The sequence below is a fragment of the Chrysochloris asiatica genome, unplaced genomic scaffold, assembly GCF_000296735.1.
Source record: "Chrysochloris asiatica unplaced genomic scaffold, ChrAsi1.0 scaffold00138, whole genome shotgun sequence".
Taxonomy (NCBI): Eukaryota; Metazoa; Chordata; class Mammalia; order Afrosoricida; family Chrysochloridae; genus Chrysochloris; species Chrysochloris asiatica.
The window spans coordinates 3,166,633-3,189,647 of record NW_006408656.1 but is presented as its reverse complement, the minus strand read 5'-3'; the positions used below and the strand labels follow the sequence as shown (position 1 = coordinate 3,189,647).

Here is a 23,015-nt window from a genome sequence, read left to right as displayed (position 1 = left end):
CAGGTACAGATTCCTCATGAGTACAATTAAGTGTTCTGGAATACTCATACTTCGCAATGTTGTCCATAGCTTGTCATGATCCACACAATAGAAAGCCTTTGCATAGTCAATAAAGCACAGGTAAACATCTTTCTGAGATTCTCTGCTTTCAGCAGAGAAGAAAGAGTGACGGACTACTTCTGAATCGTTAGTCACTGAAAACCTTATGATCATATTAATACTCATTAAAAACCAATCCCATTGTCAGCTACTCAATTCCAACTCATAGCAACCTTTTAGAACAGGGTAGACCTGCTCCGTAGGGTTTCTTTACAAGAACACACAGCCTCATCTTTCTCTCATAGAGTGACTGGTAGGTTTGAACTGCCAGTCTTGCAGCTAGCAGCCCAATGCTTAATCCTTTGCATCACCAATGCTCCTTGGCTATCTTAATGGCGGTGGTGGTTATGTGCCGTGGAGTCAGTTCCAACTCATAGCAACCCTGTACAGGGTTTCCAAGGCTGTAAATCTTTACGTGAGCAGAAAGCCTCATCTTTCTCCCATGGAACAGCTTGCAGTTTCAAACTACTGACCTTGAGGTTCACAGCCCGATTTGTAACCACTATGCTACCAGATTAATAGGTACAGAAAAAGCATTTGACAAAATTCAATATCTATGGAATTATTTTAAAGGATAGATGTTACTATATGCAAATTGTACCTCAATAAATCTGAAATTTTTTTAAGTGTAAAAGATCATAGACTCAGTCTTGGGTATGATGAATTTAAAGTTTCTTTGAAATCTTCAAGTGGGGATAATATCCAGTGACCACAAGAGATGTTTGGGGAGCAATAGTAGTCAACAGTAGAATTCTCACCTTTGATGCTGGTGACCATGGTTCAATTTCCAGCCAACACATGCCAAGCATAACCACTACCTATCTGTCAGTGGAGGCTTGCTTCCTGTTATGATGCTGAACAGACTTTAGCAGAGCTTCCATAGGAAGAGAGGAAAAAAGACATCACAATCTACTTCTGAAAACTATGGATCACAATGGTCTGATCCTGTTGTACATGAGGTCACCAAGTCCAAGGCCAACTGAATGGCAACTAACATTAACAACAACCATCAGGATATGCACAGTTGGGACTCTGTTGGATGCTAGTACAGAGCACAATCCCAGGTCTTCAATCTGGAATGGTTTTCTCTTGACTCCTCTTGTCTCCCTGGCAAGTTCTTATTTACCTTTGAAACCCTACTGGAACACCCCTTTCCCCTCATCATGTCCTCTCTGATTCCCACTCTTCAAAGCCTAGAATGTGAGCTCCATGAAAGCAACAATCTTTTCTGGCTTTTCTTTCCCCAGGCCTAGCACATGTCTGTCATGTTGTTGTTATTGGTAAGTGCCATCAAGTTGGTTCCAATTCATAGCAACCCTGTATAGGGTTTCCGAGGGGCAGCAGTCCAGGGCATTAACTGGCAGCACCACACCAGGACTCTGTCTAGTATATGGTAGATGCCTTATAAACAGCCAATTCATGAATGAAGTATTTCCTCCTCTGGTAGTACTTTGGAACTTTCATAGCACCTACACATGGTTCTTTTGTCCAATTATCTATCTCCTGTTATAATAATCTCTGTGAATATTTTGATTTGTTATTTCTCTTTTCATTCCCAGCTCACTATGCACCTCAACCTAACTGTTGATGGCTCTTCCTGATTAAGTGAGTGTGGAAGTAGAGCACCCTTGAGGAAGTCCTGCTTTGCTCCAGATCCTGCTAGGCTCCATCATGCACTTTTAGTCCCTATAACAGATGAGGAAACTGAAGCTCAGAGACACTCACTAACTTGACCAAGGTCACCCAGCATGCAAACAACAAAACTAGGATTCAAACTTAGATCTGACTGACTCCAGAATCTATGTCTTTTTTTTCATTTATCTTGTTGAGAATATACACAGCAGAACATATACTAATTCAATAATTTCCACATTTACAGTTTAGTGATAATGATTACATTCTTTAAGTTGTGCAAACATTCTCATCCTTCTTTCCAAACTGTGCCTCCAAAATCTATGTTCTTTTCCTCATTCTCATCTTTCTTTTAGATCCTTAACTCCGTGATTTTCAGCACCTCAGTCATTTTCCAATGACATCTTCAACAACCGTGACTTCAAACTCTGATGATTCCCCTCTCTAACATTCTACATCCCATACTCCTATGTTTCCTATACAAGATTGCTATCAGCCCTCAGTCTCTAAACTCCTTTTCTACTGAGCTCTTCTGGCTGCCTTTACTTACACCATCTAGTCTGCCTCCAGAGTCAGCCATTTCAGCAATGGCTTAGACTCCTTTGCCCCTGAGTTTCCACCACTTCTGCTCTCCCATCCCTCAGTGAAATCCACCATTCTCTTCCCCACGTCCCAGGACACAGATGGTTTCCTGTGTGGCTGGTCTCATCATAAATATTCTGTGTAGCCTCAGCTGAGACTTCACAATCATTCACTCATCTTTTTGTGCCTTTGGGTAGACCATCCATCCCATCACATGTGCCACAGTGTCTCATCTTTCCTGCGGTCCTGTTCCTTTCATAGATGGCCCGTCACATATGTCAAATCCCAGCTGTTGTATTTACTAGTACCATCACTTTTCAGGTTTTAGCTGAAATGTCACTTCCTCCAGGATCTTAAGTAAGTTAACTGTTTCTGCTATTGATTTCCACTGTCCCCTGCACTTGCACTCACATAACACCAACCAAACTTTGTTATTGCTTACTCAATTGTTGATCAGCTTATTTAATTGTACCATCCTAGGAGAACCTTCCATCAACCCTGCTACCTACAACAGACTAGTATCCTCTTGTCTTCTTTCCTTCAGTTGACAAACTTCTTGAAAGAGAAATCTACTTTCTGTTTCCACTTTGTCACTCATCATTCACTCCTTAACCCTTCATCATCCAACTTCAATCTCCATCATTCTACTCAAAGTGCTCTTCTTGTTATTTTCTTTGTACATTTGATCCTGAGGACAGCCCTTACCTGAAACTCATCCTTTTAAGCTTTTATGACACATCCCCCTTCCAGGGGCTCTTCTTGGGAGCTATCAGAGGTCTAAGCCTCCTCCTTTTTCTCCCTTCTTTTCCCTCTCTTTCTCATCTTTATGCCCTAAGGCCTTCTGTGTAGAAAATGCACACTTGTTTTCTTTGATCTCTTTTCCTAGCCCATCCCACCCACACCAGGGTTTCCCCCAAATCCTCTGTGTGGGTGCATCCCAGACAAGACCACCATACATGGCTGTGCAGGCTGTTCAGGGCACAAGGGCTCCCAACCATGGTTAGAAGGAGGAGGTGGCCCTTCGCCAATTTGCATAAGGGTTAGCCCTAGCCCTGCATCTCTGTTTCCTGCCCCAGTACCTCCTCCATGCTCCAGCCATGCTTTCCCAGATACCCACAGGATATCTTCTCCAGGACACTAATGGTAGCTCTGCAAAGGAAAGGAGACTAATAGAAACATGGTCTATTGAACTGGTCTATAGACTGGAGTCCTGGTGTAGCACTGCGGGTTAAGGTGCTGAACTTCAAGATCATTTTGAACCCCAAGATTAGTGATTTAAACTCACCAGCTTCTCCCGGAAACCCTATGCAGGGTCACCATGGCTCAGAACCAGCTCAACGGCACTTAACAATGACAACAATATAGACTGACAGAGACATGGTCTATTAAGGTAGAGTCTTGGCCACTCTACTCTTCCAGTTCACCATGCTCCTTTCCATAGATTCAATTTTAGTCAACCCCTGTCCTGCCTGGGTTGAAAGGAAATAAATCATGGTGATCAAAAAGCAAAAGACTAAAGAGTTATGAAGACAATAGCAATGGAGAGGGGGCTATCAAAAAAGGCCAGCTGGGGACAAGCCAGACAAGAGAGGAAATTGACTGAATTCTCAGTTGTCACAGCTCTTTCAAGCAGATTGTCTCATTTAATCCCCAAGAAAACTTTCAAGTAGATATTCCTATTACCCTTAATCTTCAGTTGAGGAGACCACGTTTAGTGAAAGTTATCCAAGATCACACAGGCAGCAGTAGGAACTTGAATTCACATCTTTAACACCAAGTGCCATGCTTATCCTTGTTTCTCAACCAACAGTGGGAAGATTCATTGAAAATAGGCTGGGGATGGGGAAGGCAGGGAGGAGATTGGGGTTGCACCTCATGAGACTGGAAGCACCAGGGTTAGGAGAGGAAGAGGACATACTAATAGGTGAGACTAATATATATGAATGTAGTGGAACATGCTATTGTTGTTGCTAAGTGTCATCAAATCAGTTCCAACTCATAGCTACCCTGTGTGGGGTTTCCAAGGAGCAGCTAGTGAGTTCAAACTACCAACCTTGCAGTTCAAACTGACCTTATGATCCAGTGCTTATCTTACAGCACTACACCAGGAATCCATAGTGGAGCATACAGGGGGCAAAATAATGAAAACTTAGACATTACCAAACACCTTAAGGCAACCAGTTGCTGGGCCTACAAGCTCAGAACCATAGTCTCAGGGGACACCACGTTCAATGGGGATAACATGGTCAACAAAACCAATGTTCTACATCCTACTATGGTGAGTAGCATCTGGGATCTTAACAAGATCTTAACAAGAGCAGTCATCTAAGGTACAACTATTAATCTCTCTATGTGTGGAGGAAAGAAGAGTGATGAAAACTGAAGATGCTTGCAAACAACTGAACAATTAGTCCACTAGACTAATAGAACACGTGAACAACTTTGAAGCCATAAGAACTAGATGGTACTAACCAGCTACCTCTACCAACTGTTTAGAAGATCCCAGATAAAGTGGTAGAAAATGTAGAACAAAACTCAAAATTATAAAAAAGATTGGGCTTACTGAAGAAACCCAAGACTATGGCCGCCAGTCATCCTTCAGGTCTAGAATGGAACTCACCCTTGTAACTCAATTTTCAGCCAAGCAGTAGATAATTATGTAGGGAGACAACAACACTGGTAAGATATATTCACCATAGAACAGTCAACTAGTCAAGATCAAAAGGACAACATTTACCTAAGGACAAGGTTGGGAAGGAGTGTGCAATGGAACTAGGAACCACAGGGAGGAAGTGGGATAGCTGTTGTTATATGGAGGGGAGTGCAAGCATTGAGCTGAAACAAAGTGTATGATTTGTTGGATGTAAAACTGATGATCTGCTCTGTACACCTTCACTCAATTCACAATTAAAAGTGTTTTTTTTTAAAAAAAAAAAAAAGAAAGAAAACGAACAGGTGAGATCATCCCTGATGAGTCAGAGCTGGCTTTGCCACATAGACTGGAGTGGGGACCAAAGATCTGCAGAGATTTCTGGAAGGGACAAATTCCCTGGAAATTTCTCTAGAAATTCAGCACCTAGATATCCCTGGGCAGTTACATGTCTTTCAGCACTAACCATAGCCGCCACTCCTTGGAAACGCTATACAGGCATTTAGCAACATCCTTTGTCTATGGGGAATAACCTCTTTTGTGCAAGCCCAAGTGAAGCAAAAAATTAAAAGTGCCAGAGCATTCTCTGACTCTTCCCATACCTGAAGGGAAGGCTTAGGCCCGTGGAACCCCTCCCCCTCTCCACACTGGACAGGCAGCAATGGGGGATCAAAATGGGGCAGGAGCACCTCCAGAGAAATTCCCAAAACCTTGAGATTCAGACTGGGTCCTGTATTCAAGCCAGCTATCACTCCCATTATCCCCTCTGTAGCTGAGCCTGAAGCCTACCATCTTTCCCCATCACCTCTCCTCTCCTGTCTCTCTTCAGTCTACTCCACCACAGTTCTTGGCTCCTCAACCTCTCCTAGGAACCCCTTCTCGTTACTTATTTAATTGATGCAAATCAAAAGTATTTACTGAACTCCACTTACATGCCAGACCCAGGGCTTAGCATGAGGGGTTCCCATTCTGTCCCAAACTCCTTTTCCCTCTCCATTCCCACCCCATCCCTTCCTGTCTTTTCTCTTCCTCAACAACTCTGCCCCTAACTCAATAGCCCTTGGGTTCCACCCAGGACTGTGGAGGTCAGAGAATGCTCTGGCACACTTTTGGTTTGTTTATTGCTTCAGTTGAGTTTGTACGCAAGGGGCATCCTCACAAAGGGCAGGGAAGGGCTAGCCCTGAAGAGCACGTAACTGTCTGGAAACGTCTAGGTGCTGAAGCTCAGAAGATTCCAAGGAATTTGTCCCTTACAGGCCTCTATGAAAATGAGGGGTGGAGAGACTCACAGGGGATCCTCTCACCCCGTTTACTGGATACAGTTCTTCCCATCATGAGGACCTCTCACTTTCTCCCACATACACTCAAAATTTCCAGAAATCCTTTCTGAAAGTCACTCTCAGTCCTTCAAGATGGTGACAAAAGCCAGCCCTTCCAATATTGACTATGGACCCTTCACCCTCACACATTCTGACTGTTCTAAACACCTCCCTCCTGGGGCAAGAAATGTCCAGTCTAAATGGTAAAATCATGCCTGAAGGACTCCAGGCTCTCTGGTAATGTTCCCTAATCCCCTAATCTTTCCACCATCTAGTTTCCCCAGAGCCATGGGCTCTAGTCCTCTGTGGAAGAATGTTGAGGGGCAGGGAGCAGGGGGTAGAGAGATGAACTCACCCTTATCTGGGGTCATCTCTGAGTTTACTCTGGAGTTAAACCTGCCTCTCTGGTTCCTGCTCCGGTCAGCAGGGCATCGGAATGCAAGGTCAGGTGGGGGAAGGGGGTGGAAAGCAATTTCTCCTCCTTCAGTATCCCCTCATCCAACTCCCTTTACTCGGTGGACCTGAGTTCTGGGAACCTCTTACCAGAACTCCTTCTCCACCTTCTGCTAACATCAGCCCTTTGCCTTTCCACATTGCTTCCCACCCTCACTTCAGAACCCTAGTGCTAGGCATCTGGGGGCCTGAAACTTAATGTTTCCTCACGCCCCCAGCTCTCCTAGAGGTTGCCAGACTGAGTGAAAAGGCCTCAATCACAGAGGAATCTGGACGTGGTGGAAAAAGCATAGGGAGAGGAGGGGGCTGATGCTGAAAGTCTGAGGTCGGTATTTGCCCTAATGCTGCAAGAGGTCAGGAATGCAATCATAGAAGATAAGGCCCAGTTGGCAGCTCTCTCACTTCTGCCCCCAGACTGAGCCTCCCCAGACCTCAGAAGGTCCCTGGCAGGGGGATAAGCAGAGATCAGAGAAGGATCTAGGGGAGAATCCCGGGATCTGGGCCTGATACTGGTGGAATGCAAAGTCCCGCCAGGATACTTAGAGAGAGACCTAATATCTTAATATCATTTTTACAATTAAATTGACACCCTACTTTCCCCTTCCACCTTACTGTCTTACTCCGCAGTAACTAATTAATGAGTATTTGTTCAGTCAATGAATGATTATTAATATTCACATTCCCACCCATGCTGACTTTGGTAGCACATATATTCAAACGGGAACATACACCCTTGTCCCTACACAAAGATGACACATCTATTGCCACACAAGGAGATAGGACAGGCCTTAGTAAGTCTCCTTTTATAAATGAAGAACCTTAAGCTTAGGAGTTAAGTGATTTTTCCAAGGACACATAACTAGCAAAGTTAGCTTACTTAAAGTTTAACAAAATCAACAAAAGTCAATACATTGTATATACCCAAAAGGCTTGAAAACAATGACTCAAACAGATAATTGTACACTAGTGTTCATTGGAGTATTATTCACAATAGCCCAAATGTGGAAACAACCCAAGTGTCTACAACGCATGAATGTATAAACAAAACGTGATATAGATATATAGATAGATAGATAGATACACATACAAACAATAGAATATTACTCAGCTATAAATACAAGTTGTCTTTATAGAGAAAGATGAGATTGTTTGCTTCTGTAAACAATTGCCACCTTGGAAACCCTATGGAGCAGTTTGACTCTATCCAATAGCGTCGCTGTGAACAGGAATGTGTAGTGATAATGGGCTTATACAGAGAAATGAAGTTCTGATTCTTGCTACAACACAGATAAACCTGAAAGTCGTTGTTATTGCTGTTATGTGCCATCGAATCGGTTCTGACTCATAGCCACCCTGTATAGTATTTCCAAGGGGTGGCTGGTAAGCTTGAACCACCAATCTTGCACTTCAAACCAACCTTATAGTCCAGTGCATTAGTCAAACCCAAAATGACAAATATTGTATAATTATATTTTATGAAATATCTAGAATAAGAAAATACATAGAGACAAAAGTAGATTAGTGGTTACCAGGAGTTAGGGGAGGAGAAAAATGGGAAGGTATTGCTTAATGGATACTGAGCTTCTGTTTGGGTTGATGAAAAACCTTTGTTAATAAATTGTGGTGATAGTTGTACAACATTGTAACCAATACACTGAATTGCACATTTTTAAATGGCTAAAACGGCAGATTTCTTGGTATCTATATTTTACCACAATAAACATTTTTTAATCTTAAAAAAAAAAGTTAACAACACATGTTTAAATCATATATGCCTTATAGTGCTATTATTGTACATGATAATTCTGGAGTCCAGTGGGGAAAAGTGAAGGGGAGAGCAGCGGTTTCTTTAGCTGGCAGGTACTCTAACCTCCCATGAAAAATCCAAGTGGGCATGATTTGCAGGCTATTTTGTATACTATTTGCCTTCTGGCCTGCAGCAGGCACTGACCCTTCCCTGGTCAGCTCCCACTTCACCTGATCCTGTCCAACTTCCACTGAGTACTGTGGGGCTTGCCTCACCTGAAAGTGAAGGGCCAGGGACAAGCCAGGGTCAAGCCCCATATTTGAACTGGGCCTCCCATCTGAATGATCCACTGGCCAGGCTACTCCCAGGGCCTCTCCACCTCTGAGGCCTGCTCCCACTTCCTCGGTCCAGTTGGCTGCCTGTTAAGAATCAATATGCAGGACACATTACAGTGTTCATGAGAAATGTTTGCTTCTTGTTTCCCAGTTTTCCAGAACAGGGCCTGGCGCACAGTCAAACAAACAAAAAAATGCCACTGAGTGGGTTCTGAGTCACAGCGACCCTGTATAGGGTTTCCAAGACTGTAAATCTTTGAGCAGAATGTCTCCTCTTTCTCCTACAGAGCCATGGGTGTGTTTGAACTTCAGATTTTGTGGCTAGCAGTCCAGTTCTTTATCCTATAGAGCCACCAGGGCTCCATGGTGCACAGTTGTAAAGTGCCATTGACTTGCTTCTGACCCATAGCAAGCGTGTATAAGGTTCCCGAGGAGGGGCTGGTGAGTTTGCCCTCAAATTATCTGTTGAATTATAAATGCTCTGAAAGTATTTTTATCCAAGGATGTAGGTAGAGTTCACTATGTATGTACAGAGTATGGATATGTCCCCCCTGTCCAAATCACAAAGTGCCTCACTAAAGCAAGTTTTTTGGTGAGAGTGAGTTGGGGAAATGGAGGTGTTTCAGACAGCCTTAGTCTTCAGGAGTATGAACTTACTCGGTGAGTGGATGCGTTTGTGTAGGTGAAGGTGAATGTGTACCTGCGTTAGTGTTGAGAAACCAAATGCGGTGGAAACCAGCAGATTGAAGGTTGAGTTTTTCTTTTCTTCCCCAGGGATTCCAGTGCTAGAATCCCCAAGAAGACCTATTTCAACAGTGGAGAACTTGGGCGGAAGATTGAGGATAGCCACAGAGACTCCATCCCACCCTGCCCTCATGAACCCCAAATCCCCGGCCTGCCTTTACCTGGATTTGGGTGGTGGGAGCCGGTATAATAACGTCATTTCCTGTCCTGAAAATAGACTCAAGGACCAACAACTGCTGCCCTAGTTTGCCCTAACAGCTACTCCTTTTCTGGGGAATTGAGGACAGCCTTGTCAGGGTTGCGCTGGAGGGGCTGCGGGAGTGAGAGGTTGTGGAACCCAGAGAACAAAGCGCCGTCGCGGCCCACCTGTGGCCCAGGCTTCAGAGCCAGTTCAGGTAGCAGGGGCGGGGCTGGCTAGTCCCCACCCCCTCCCTCAGCACTATAACAAGCCGCAGACTTAGCGCACTTTCCAAGGCTCTGGTCTGTGTCCCTGCATCTTGCCTGACTCCTCCGGACAGCATGAGCTACACCACGCGCTCCACCGCCTTCTCCAGCAACTATCGGTCCCTGGGCTCAGTCAGGCCGTCCAGCCAGAGAGTCCGGCCAACCAGCAGCGCAGCCAGCGTCTATGCGGGCGCCGGTGGCACGGGTTCTCGGGTCTCCATGTCCCACTCCAGCAGCTTCCGTGGCGGCTGGGCAGGGGGGATTACTGGGGGTGTGGTTGGGGGGATGACCGGGGGTGTGGTTGGGGGGATGACCGGGGGTCTAGCGGGAATCGGGGGAATCCCGGGCGAGAAGGAAACCATGCAAGAGCTGAACGACCGCCTGGCTTGCTATCTGGAAAAAGTGAGGAGCTTGGATACTGAAAATCAGAGGCTGGAGAGTAAAATCCGGGAACATCTGGAGAAGAGAGGACCCCAGGTCAGGGACTGGAGTCAATACTTTAAGACCATCGAGGAGCTGAAGGCTCAGGTAAGGAGCATGGAGGGAGGGGCCCAACTCCAGGTTCTAGTGACCCTTCAGTAAAGCACTCCCTTACCTCCCGCCACACACACACACACACACACACACTTTTAGAAAGTCAGTATGAGGATGTGCATTAACTCCTTGCCCCATTTTCTATCTACATCCCATCTCCTGCTCCATGTGAGGTGCCTGGAAATGTCCTGGATTTCTATACAGATCCCTAGCCACAGGGACCCCGAGATTGGTGGCTAGGTAACCTTCCCCAGAATATAGTGAGAAGTGGGGGAGCTTTGCTAAGGAATCAAAGGGCATAAAGGGCGGTGAGACAAGGCCCTAAAGAGGATTGCTGGCCGAGTGGGGATACTTAGAGGGTTAAGCGGATGTGACTAAAGCTGAGTCATCTAGGAGTAAACAGAAGGCCTGCCTGTGGGAGTGGTCAGGGCAGGGGGTGGTGGGAGGTCCAGAGCAAGGGGGTGAGCAGGTGCACCAGGAAAAAAATGCCAGAGGACCAGGGAGAGGACTTGTGACTGCTCACTTCCATACAGCCCAGCCAGCAGCAGCCACACTGGAGGAGTAGAGGCAGTCTGATGAGAGCTCTGGGATTTAGGACTCCAGGAGAGAAGGGAGCAGTGTGGGGGATGGAAGTGGAAGGGGCTAGGTGTAGAGGGAGAGTCTCCCGGCCATTGCTGGGACCTTGTTGGTATCACTGACACACAATAACACCTTCCACACACTCAGCCCAGCCATTAACTTCCTTTTTTTCACAATGAAAACCACGCCACTTATTTACAAGGGCCAGTGTGGGAGTTAAGGAAAAGCCATACAGACATCCTCTCTGGCCAGCTTGGGACCCTCTCCTACTTGGAGCCAAATTCTATTCATTTTGCCTCCAAGCAGATGCATCAAGTAGCAGAGGGATCCAGCCATTAACTTCTCAGTCATGAAGCAATCTCTCCTCTCCCCACCTCAGATCTTTGAAAATTCTGTGGACAATGCCCGCATCGTTCTGCAGATTGACAATGCCCGGCTGGCTGCTGATGACTTCAGAGTCAAGTAAGACTTAGTGGTTAGGGAGTGAAAAGGTGAGGTGGTAGGGGGAGGTGGGGTAAGGAGAGAGGGGGAAAGGTGGAGCTAAGAGTGGGCTGCTCCCTAGGCTGGATCAGATAGAGTCTCACAGTGGGGTCTTGTTCAGGTGTGGATGGAACTGAATGAATAAGAATTGATTCATTCATTTAACCATTCATGAAGCCCAGTTGAAGAACACTGCCCAAGGTGCCAAGAACCGTGCCCAGGGGATTACCACCTGATTCAGGTTGCTGGTTTGCAGTGGAAATGAGGTTGCTCTTAGGGGAATTGAGAAGGTTCAGGATCAGAGATGGGAGCTCCTCTGATCACCTCCACACCCACAGGTATGAGACAGAGCTGGCCATGCGCCAGTCTGTGGAGAGTGATATCCATGGGCTCCGCAAGGTCATTGATGACACCAATGTCACTCGGCTGCAACTGGAGACAGAGATTGAGGCTCTCAAGGAGGAATTGCTCTTCATGAAGAAAAATCACGAGGAGGCAAGAAGGGTCACTGGCCGGGCCAGAAACCAAAGGGACCAGTCTGGGTGGGGAAACAAATGGAGCAGGCCATGTGCAAGTAGCTTGTTAGAGAAGTTTAGAAGTACCAACCTGAGCCCTCAATCAAACTGTTCCCATACTCAGTAGGTCATATATACTCTGTAGTTCACCTGAACTGCAGTGTGAGAAGATCAAGATGAGGACAGGAGTAGGAGTGGCTAGCACTGAGGATGAAGAGTGAGGGAAGATGGAGCTAGCAGAGCTTCCTAGACAGAGGCATAAGAAGCAGATTTAAGGAAGGGGGGTAGATGGAGGGACAGGGAAAAGCAAGGAGGGATTAAACCACCTGTGATGACAGGCATGGGCAGGCAGTATGAGGGCCTTTCCACCCATCTTTAGTAGAAAGCCAGAATCAACATTCCCCAGAATATATAGCCAAGAATTTTCTCTGGTCTCCTTTAGAGCTAATCCTGCAAACCTCCTAAAGGAGGTAATCACATATAAGGGGCTTTAATTGGAACTCTGACCACACCCCTTCCCTCCATTTACCCATCTCTCTTTTAGGAAGTAAAGGGCCTACAAGCCCAGATTGCCAACTCTGGGCTGACCGTGGAAGTGGATGCCCCCAAATCTCAGGACCTCGGTAAGATCATGGCCGACATCCGTGCCCAGTATGACGAGCTGGCTCAGAAGAATCGAGAGGAGCTGGACAAGTACTGGTCTCAGCAGGTACCTGAGGGCAAGGGTGGGATGCCAGACTAGACACAGAGATCTGGGGGCATGCGTCTGATGGCCCATACCACCCTGCAGATTGAGGAGAGCACTACAGTGGTTACCTCTCAGTCTGCTGAGATAGGAGCTGCAGAGATGACACTCACCGAACTAAGACGGACAGTCCAATCCTTGGAGATTGACCTGGACTCAATGAGAAATCTGGTGAGAGCTCTCATGTCACCCAACCCAATTCTGAACCCCTGATTTCTGTTGTCCTCAGACTCAACCCTGTCTTAGCCCAAATCCTACTCTTTCCGAATCACAAGTTGCTTTAGCTCAGAAAAATCAGAAAACTCCTCTTTGCATTTCCCACACTTCAGACCCCTTACCTGGCACACACTGGGTACTCAAAAAAATGTGCCCAACTAAAAGTTGCAGAGATTCCCCCTGCAACTCTATCTCAGGACTCACCCAAACCACCCTCCCTGTGTCCCCACAGAAGGCCAGCCTGGAGAACAGCCTACAGGAGGTGGAGGCCCGCTACAGCATGCAGATGGAGCAGCTCAATGGGGTCCTGCTGCACCTGGAGTCAGAACTAGCACAGACCCGGGCAGAGGGGCAACGCCAGGCCCAAGAGTACGAGGCCCTGCTGAACATCAAGGTCAAGCTGGAAGCTGAGATCACCACCTACCGCCGGCTGCTGGAAGATGGGGAGGATTTTAGGTAAGTAAGGCTCAACCCATACAAACCAGACCAAGGTATTACTTCTCCCCAAAGCCTGAGTTTTTAATAGACACCCATGTACCTATTTATTGGGATCTACTGAACACTGGAATAATGCTTTATGCGTGTCTTTCTATGTCTTCAAAGGAGTAACATTTACAACCTCTTTAGAAGACAGTACACTCAGTTTTGTCCCTTAGAATATTTAGGGAGCAGTAGAGTTTGGCCTTGGATTTTCCTTTATGGAGAAAGTAACTGAGGGGTATTTAGAGATATATCAGCGTCAGGTCTTCCTTATATTCTGTGAGGCTGTTTATAACTGGGGCTTGGTCTTCTGCTACAGTCTAAGTGATGCCCTGGACAGCAGCAACTCCATGCAAACCATCCACAAGACCAGCACCCGAAGGATCGTGGACGGCAAAGTGGTGTCTGAGACCAACGACACCAAAGTTCTGAGACGTTGAGGAAGTAGAACCAGAGTCCCCTTTGAAGAATGAGAGGTCAATAAAAATTTGAGGTCAATGGACATCACCCTGTGTCTTTCTTGGTTGTTTTCATACTTATGTGCAAATGCCCTGATCTAATAGTCCCATCTGTGACCAGGCTGAAGTCCCCTCTGCGTCCAGGTGTTTCAAAGGGCAGGGAAGTGGGTAACAGAGTTTCTAGAACACACTTACTCAGAGAAAGAAGAGGAAAAGGTAGATGGGGTGAACCAAGGGCAATAGAGAGAGCTACAATAACTTTGTCTTAGCCTTTGAGGAGATCTGGGAGTCATAAGCCCACCCTCCTGCTTATTCTGGAGTTCTCTGTGGCCCAGCTGGCAGGTGCTCATTAGCAGAAATCTGAGCCAGAGAAGGAAGTAAGGCCAAGGACAGAGGCAAAGGTTAAAGAAAGAGGCAGGACCAGACCACACAGCTGGGTCTCCCTATCTCTGTCACTCTGCATTCTTGGCCCACTCCCCTGTACTTCCCTCCCCTCAGCCTTCTCCCTACAGCCCCTTTCTGTACCCATCCCCCAAACCCATGGTCTCCATGTCCTGCTCATTGCCCAGTATGAATTTTAGAATGACTACGTAGTTGTTACAAATCGGGCTGTGAACCGCAAAGTCAACAGTTAGAAACTACCAGCTGTTCCATGGGAGGAAGATGAGGCTTTCTGCTCCCATAAAGATTTACAGCCTCGGAAGCCCTGTGCAGGGTCGTTATGAGTCGTAACCAACTCCACGGCACATAACAACAACAACAACATAAGTCTGACTAAAAGTACAGTGAATGTAGTCACTGAAGGTGACAGAATAGTCTATACCACTAGTTCCCAATAGGTAATGTTGTTAAGTGCCAATGAGTAGGTTCAACTCATAGCAAGAACCCTGTATAAGGTTTCTGAAGAGCAGCTGATGAGTTTGAACTGCCAACCTGGTGATTCAACCTGACCATACAGTCCAGTGCTTATCCTACAGTGCCACACTTGGACATCTTAAAGCTAACTGAAATGTCACAATTCTGTGCTTTTTAATTGAATTGTGCTATTGAGTAGTAAAAATAACAAATGTCTAAAAATAATCACAGATTTTGATTTGGATTATAATTTATTCTAACTTTTTTAAATTATATTATTTAAACAATGAACTATAGAAAACACAATGGTCAACATTCACCCAAAATCAAGGAGGAGACGGAAAGCTTAGACCAATAGAAACAGAACAAACAATGGAAATTACGAGAATGTTGGATATCTTTCTAAATTACTATATGTAGATTTGCCTTTCTTTTTAATAGCTGCTTAATATCTCATTGTGTGTAATACTAATTTACCTACCCCAGTCAAGTATAGTTTTGTTGTTTGTTGTTGTGAAGTGCCATCAAGTCAAAATTCCAAACCATAGCAACCCTGTATAGGGTTTCCAAGGAAGAGCTAGTGAGCTTGAACCGCCAACTTTGCAGTTCAAATGACTTTGCAGTCTGGTGCATTAACTCATAGCACCACACCAGAATTTCTTATACTAAAATACTGCAATTATATTTGTGTACATATATGCACTGTGTGAGCTTATCTACAGGATAAACTAGGAACCGTAAACTGGGCCATCAGATTAAATATTTATGAAATGCCAACTTTGTGCTAAGGGCTAAATATATACATGGTGAACCAAATAGGCATTTCCTTTACCTCATGGACCTCATTGTCCAATGGTCAAAAGTATGCATTTTATTCTTTCTTTCAACAAATACCTATTGAGCACCTAGTATATGCCAGGCCCTCTTCTAGGCATCAAAACAGAACAAAATCCTCATTCTCATAGAGTTTTATTCTGGTGAGGAGAGGCAGATAATAAACAATAAACATAACATGTAAGTAGATGAGGTATCATGTGAAAAGGTAATAAGTGTTATAGGCAGAGATAAGTAAGTAAGGGGGGTCGGTGGGAGTTAAGAAAAATCACACTGAGATGACACAGGATGATCCTATAATAATAGATCATCAACTAAAATGGAAAATCATTTTCAACCTTAGAAATGCAGTTTATTTACTCTGCAATCTCTAATCACCACTCATCTGGCAGTTTGCCGTACTGTGGTGACTATTCTGCAATCTCGGAAAATATGGGAGTTTTTATGGAAAAGTAAATCCGTGAGTGATGAGAAACAATTTGCTCTTGGCTGCTAACCTGGACGGTTGGCAGTTCAAACGCACCCAGTAGTGTCCCAGAAGAAAAGGCCTGCTAGTGAGCTGCTTCCATGAAGATTGTTGATGTTGTTATGAGATGCCATCCAATCAGTTCTGACTCCAAGAGACCCTGTGCACAACAGATTGAAACCCGGCCTGCTCCTGCACCAGCCACACAATTGTTGTTAATCTTGAGCCCATTGCCGCTGCCACTCTGCGAACCCATCTCGTTGGGGGTCTTCCTCTTTGTCACTGACCCTCCACTTTACCAAACATAATGTTCTTTTCCAGGGACTTGTCCCTTCTGATAATTTGTCTAAAGTATGAGAGACTTGGAGTTAGAAAATCAAAAGGGAAGAACACACTAAGCATTTCTAAAGCTGAGAGAACTGAACAAAAAATTCAAACTTCAACTTGTGGTATTGAAGGATCCTATGGGCAAAACACTGAATGATGAAGAAAGCATCAAAAGAAGATTGAAGGAATACACAGAATCACTGTACCAAAAAGAAATGGTAGATGTTCAATCATTTCAAGAGGTGGCATATGATCAAGAGCCAATGATCCTGTAGGAAGAAGTCCAAGGTGCATTGAATTCATTGGCAAATAAATTGACAGAATACAAATTGAAATCTTTCAACAAAGTGAAGTGGCACTCAAGGAACTCACTCATTCTATACCAAGAAATTTGGAAGACAACTATCTGGCCAACTGACAAGAAGAAATCCGTATTTGTGCCCATTCCAAAGAGGTGACCCAATGGAATGTGGAAATCATTGGAAAATATCACTGATATCCCACATGAGTAAAATTTTACTAAAGATAATACAGAAGCAACTGCAACCATATATTGACAGAGAACTTCCAGAGGTTAAGCCAGTTTCAGAAGAGGATATGGAAGGAGGGATATCATTGCTGATGTCCAATGGATCCTGGCTGAAAGCAGAGAATACCAGAAAGATGTTTACTTGTGCTTTATTGACTATGTAAAGGCTGTTGATTGTGTGGATCATGGCAAGCTATGAACAACAATACAAAATATGAGTATTCCAGAACACTTAGTTGTGCTCATGAGGAATCTGTATATGGACCAAGAGGCAGTTCAAACAGAACAAGGGAACACTGAATGGATTAAAATTAGGAAAGGTGTGGCACCAAGATTCTTTCACCATACTTATTCAATCTGTGTGCTGAACAAATAATCAAAGAAGCTGGATTATATCAAGAAAAACATGGCATCAGATTTGGAGGGAGGCTCATTAACAGCCTGCAATATGCAGATGATACAACCTTGCTTGCAGAACGCCAAGAAGACTTAAAATACTTATTGATTAAGATCAAAGACCACAGCCTTCAGTATGGGTTACACAAAAATCCTCACCATTGGACCAATGAATAATATCCATATAAATGGAGAAAAGATTGAAGTTGTCAATGACTTCATTTTGCTAGGAACAACCATCAATATTTACAGAAGCAGTAGTCAGGAAATCATGTATACATTGGGTAAATCTGCTGCATAAGACCTCTTTAACGTGAAGAGCAAAGATGTCAGTTTGAGGACTAGTAAGGTGCTCCTGACACAAGCCATGGTATTTTTAATAACTTCATATGCATGCGAAAGCTGGGTAGTGAGTAAGGAAGATCATGCAAGAATTAATGCATTTGAGTTATGGTGTTGGAGGAGAATATTGTTAAGTACCATGGACAGCCAAAATAACAAACCAATCTGTGTTGGAAAAATTATAGCCAGGGTGCTCCTCAGAAGCCAGGATGGCCAGACTTTGTCTCTCATACTTTGGACATATTGTCAAGTGGAACCAGTAGCTGGAGAAGGATATAATGTTTGGTAAGGTGGAGGTCGGAGAAAAAGAGGAAGACCCCAACTGAGATGGATTGGCACAGTGGAAGCATCACTGGGCTCAAACGTAGCAACGATTATGAGGTTGGCCCAGGATCAGACAGTGTTTCGATCTGTTGTGCATAGGATTGCTATAAGTCAGTAATGACTCGCTGGCACCTAACAACAACAACATGCAAGACAAAGTCTCACCATCCTGGCCTCCAAGGAGCATTCTGGTTGTACTTCTTCCAGCACAGATTTGTTTGTTCTTCTAGCAGTCCATGGTACTTTTAATATTCTTATCCAGCACCATAATTCAAATGCCTCAATTCTTCTATGGTCTTCTTTACTTATTGTCCAACTTTCACATGCATATGAAGTTATTGAAAATATCATGGATTGGGTCAGGCACAACTTAGTCCTCAAACTTACATTTTTGTTCTGAACTTATTGAACACATTTTGCTCTTGAACTTATTTTCAAGACATCTTGTGCAACAGATCTGCTTAGTGCAATACATCATTCAATTTCTTGACTGCTGATTCCATGACTGTTGATAGTGAAGAAGATTGTTGGTGGTGGTAAGTTCTGTCGAGTCGGTTCCGACCCATAGTGACCCTGTAGAGGGTTTCCAAGGAGCAACTGGTGAGCTTGAACCACCAACCTTGCAGTTCAAACCCACTTTGCAGTCTAGCGCATTAACTCACAGCATCACACCAGAACTCCTAACTTACAGTCAAGTAAACTCTATGGGGAATCCTGGTGTGGTGCTGTGGGATAAAACACTGGACCACAAGGGTGGTTTGAACTGCAAGGTCAATGGTTCAAATTCACCAGCTGCTCTTCGGGAACCCTATACAGGGTTGTTATGAGTCAGAACTGACTCAATGACACCTAACAACAACAACAAACTCTTATGAAGCAGTTCTCTGTAATGCATGGAGTTACTATAAGTTGGAATCAGTCTAATGGCAACGGGTTTTGGTAGCGAAAAGATACAGATGGCATTGTTTAAAGCACTTATTTCTCTGGTAGACCCAGAGGAAAACCTAAGACAGACAACCCCTGAGGGTAGTAGGTAGACTCAATGTCAGATCCTGAGAAGCTGGGTCCAGAGAAGGTAGGAATGGAAAAAGAATGAGCTGCTCTCCAGAGCCCAACCTTAGTTCCATGAAAGGTTAACTAGGAGCTCCAGCGATCAGGAACCTGAGCTATCTCTGGGTTCCTGGGTTCTTCTACCTGGAGGAAAACAAATTCCACTGAAATCTGAGGTACCTCACACTCTTTTTAAACCTACTTCTCTGAACAAACGTAAACCACCTGTCCCACCTCATGTCTGTTCTCTTTCCAACCCCCACTTTTGCCACTCCCCCAATCTTTGCAGGAGGTCAAGGCTGGTGGTTCAAATCCACAAGCCACTTCTCAGAAAACCTATATAGGGTTGTTATGAGTCTGAACTGACTCGATGCCACTTAGCAGCCCTTAACAGGAGATAAGGAGTCCTAGTGTGGCACTGCAGGTTAATGAGCTAGACAGAAAGGTCAGTTTGAATTGTAAGGTCAACAGCTCAAGCTCACCACTGACTCCTCGGAAACCCTATGAGTCGAAGGCACTTAACAACAGCAACAACATAGGAAGGATATAAGGACTCCTGGTATGGCACTGTAGAATCAGCACTGGACTGTGAACCACAAGGTCGGCAGTTCAAACCCACCAGTTGACGGCACTTAACAACAACAGCAATAGGAGATAAGGACTTCTGGTGTGACACTGCAGGATAAGCACTAGACTGCAAACCATATGGTCAGTGGTTCAAATCCACCAGCTGCTCCTTAGATACCCTATACAGGGTTGCTTTGAGTTGGAACCAAATTGACAGTCCTGGTGTAGCACTAAGGGTTAATGTGCTGGACCACAAAGTCAGTTTGAACTGCAAAGTCAGTGGTTCAAGCTCACCAACCCACTTTTCGGAAACCCTATACAGGGTCGCTATGAGCCAAAAATGACTCAATGGCATTTAACAACAACAACAATAACATAAGAGATAAGGAGTCCCTGGAAGGCTTAAGGTTAAGCACTTGGCTACTAACCAAAAGGTTGATGGTATGAACCTACCTGGTGGCCTCTGAAGAAAAGCCCTGTGATCTGCTTCCTAAAGGTTACAGTCATGAAAGTCCTATGGAATGCAATTATTGTTGTTAAGTGCCATTGAGTTGATTGCAGACTTATAGTGACTCTATATAGGGTTTCCAAAGAGCAGCTGATGGATTTGAACTGCTGACCTCCTGGCTCGTGGTCCAGTGCTGATCCTGCAGCCCCACACCAAGAATGCAGTTAGTTCTACTTAAAATACATGGGATGGAGAGGGGTGGAGGTGTCACCAGGAGTCAGCATCGAATGGAAGGCAATCACTTTTTTTGGTAGAAGATAAATCTTTGGAACAGCCCCCTCCACTGCCCATCCAGATATGGTTGTGTTTTATTTTCTGAAGTTTATTTAAGGAAAGCAATTGAGATGATTTTCTTGGCCCATTCCTTACCACCATTTTTCAAATATGTAAATCCAATATTGAATGTGTGTTCTCAAGCCAGTTCTGATGAGCCTCCCTAAGGGGTTGTGTTACCCTGGCTGGCAATCGCTGTAATTTAGTCAGGAAAAATCCAGCTATTCTTTGGCCCCTAAAAAGGGAAGAGTGATGGCTCAGTCTCAAAGGATGGGAGGGGGAACGGAGCAGGCATGAGAACAGACTGAGCCCAGCACACTTCATAGGATGCTGACTTGCCTGAGGGTGAAACAGAAAGTCCCTGGCAGAGCCAGAGCTGTACTTGAAGTTGAATCAAGCTGATGTGAGAAACCCAAGACAATGCACCTGATATGATTATCCTTCCACTTAGACAATGCCTCCCAGTTCCCAGGGCGCTTATGCATTCGATCCTCATTACAATCCAGTGAGGTATGCAAGGCAGTGGCTATTGTTGGCCCTGACTCAAAGGTGAAAACTGAAAGTGGAGGAGCCAGAAACCACGTCTTCAGACTCCCATTGCCAAGTTCTGACCCAGGGACTCTCCATCCTGGCTGCACTTTAGAATCACGTGGGAGGCTTTTCAAACAATACTGAAGCCTAGGCCCCACTCCCAGAAGACTCTGATTCAGTTGTCCTGGGGTAAGCACCCAGGCCTTAGGGTAGATTTTTTTCAATGCTCCCAAGTGATTCCAAGAGGCAGATCCAAGTTGCATTTGGGGTCAATACCCTGGCATTCCCTCCAGATGCAGAGCACAGATGTGCCTGTTTTAAATAGCAGGTTGCTGGAAGAGCCCGAAGTTACTGGAAGATCTTCCTCATCCCCTAGTTTGGTGCCTGAGAGGCTGCCCATTTTGCCCCAAAGTGCCTAAGAGTACTTAGCAATCCCAAAGTTATAACATGGAGTCATCTGTCCCATAATACATCTGTCCTATTTCACCTAGCCTCTACCTAGGTGCAATCCAGCGAGGATAATAAATTAATAAATGTTATTGGAAGATGTTGTTGTTAAGTGCCTTGAGTCTGTTCCAACTCATAGCGACCCTATATAGGGTTTCCTAGGAGGGGCTGGTACATTTGAACCTCTGATAAGCAACTGGATAAGCAATCCTATAGCATCACACCAGGATCCTATTGGAAGGTATGTTGTTATTGTTGTTTTTAAGTGGCATCGAGTCAAGTCGGACTCAAAGTGACCAATAAGGTTTCCAGTGCTATAAAACTTTCCAGGAGTAGAAAGTCTCATCTTTCACCCTTGGAGTAGCTGGTGGGCTCAAACTGCCAACTTTGTGGTTAACAGTCCAATTCTTATCCTACAGAGTCACAGCACCATCCAATATTGGAAGGTATTTAGACCTTCCAATTATATATTCTTTTATATATAATATGCTGTCATTTGTTTAAAAAAAAAAAAAAAGAATAAGTATATGAGAGAGCTTCAAAAAGTCTGTGGATAAAACTCATTGGAAGATTCAGCAAAGAGGCAGGGTACAAGGTCAACATAGAAAGATCAGTTGGATTCCTTTATATTAATAATGACAGCACTGAAAAGGGCATTAGAAAAGCAATACCATTTGCAATAGCTGCCCAAAGAATGAAATATTTGGGAATGAGTCTAACAAGAGAAAAAAGATTTATACAAAGAAAACTATGAAACACTACTACAAGAAACCAAAAGAGACTTACAAAAATAGAAGAATGTACCATGTTCCTGGATAGGAAGGCTTGGCATTGTGAAAATGTCAATACTGCCCAAAGCAATCTACAGATATAACGCAATCCAAATCCAGATTCCAACAGCATTCTTTAAAGAGTTGGAAAAAAAGATTACAAACTTTATATGGAAAGGAAAGAGTCTCCAGAGAAGCAAAGCAAAGCACTGCTTAAGAAGAAGAGCAAGGTTGGAGGCCTCTCACTCCCTAATTTCAAGATTTACTACACGGCTACAGTGATCAAAACAACCTGGTACTGGTACAATGAAAGATCAATGGGACAGAATTGAGAATCCAGAGATTAATCCATCCACATACAGTCAATTGATCTTTGACAAAGGGCCAAAGTACAATGAATAGGGGAGGAGATTGTCTCTTCAACAGATGGTGTTGGCAGAACTGGAAATCGATATGCAAAAGATTGAAACAAGACCTTTAGCTCACACCATATACAAAAATCAGTTCAGCATGGATTAAACACCTAAATGTGAATCACAGAATTATAAAGGTCATCAATGAAAAAATAAGGACAAATTTGAGGGATCTAATCAAAAGAACATATCCAGATCAGTCATGAGATACAACGCTTCTATGAAAGGATAATATTGATGCGCATACAGGGATACCCAAGGAGTTCTGGTACGTAGTGGTTACAAATTGGGCTGCAAACTTTAAGGTCAGCAGTTTGAAACTACCAGCTGTTCTGTGGGAGAAAGATGAGGCTTTCTGCTCCTGTAAAGAT

The 23,015-nt window shown here is 44.4% G+C and overlaps 1 protein-coding gene across 1 annotated transcript; it reads left to right on the top strand.

Annotated features, from left to right (window-relative positions):
• The first annotated feature begins 10,080 nt into the window (after positions 1-10,080).
• Positions 10,081-14,047, top strand: KRT18 (keratin 18). The gene is made up of 7 exons (XM_006869989.1): positions 10,081-10,533; positions 11,498-11,580; positions 11,937-12,093; positions 12,658-12,822; positions 12,904-13,029; positions 13,307-13,530; positions 13,874-14,047. The coding sequence occupies exons 1-7, from the start codon at positions 10,081-10,083 to the stop codon at positions 13,992-13,994; spliced, it is 1,329 nt and encodes a 442-aa protein (XP_006870051.1). The 3' UTR covers positions 13,995-14,047.
• The last annotated feature ends 8,968 nt before the right edge of the window (positions 14,048-23,015 follow it).

What these genes read in the sequence shown, in the direction of transcription:
- KRT18 (XM_006869989.1), top strand. Translation starts at nt 10,081, where the DNA reads ATGAGCTACACCACGCGCTCCACCGCCTTCTCCAGCAACTATCGGTCC. An exon ending in GCTGATGACTTCAGAGTCAA is followed by an intron (nt 11,581 to 11,936) that starts GTAAGACTTAGT and finishes CCACACCCACAG; the next exon opens with GTATGAGACAGAGCTGGCCA. An exon ending in TGGACTCAATGAGAAATCTG is followed by an intron (nt 13,030 to 13,306) that starts GTGAGAGCTCTC and finishes GTGTCCCCACAG; the next exon opens with AAGGCCAGCCTGGAGAACAG.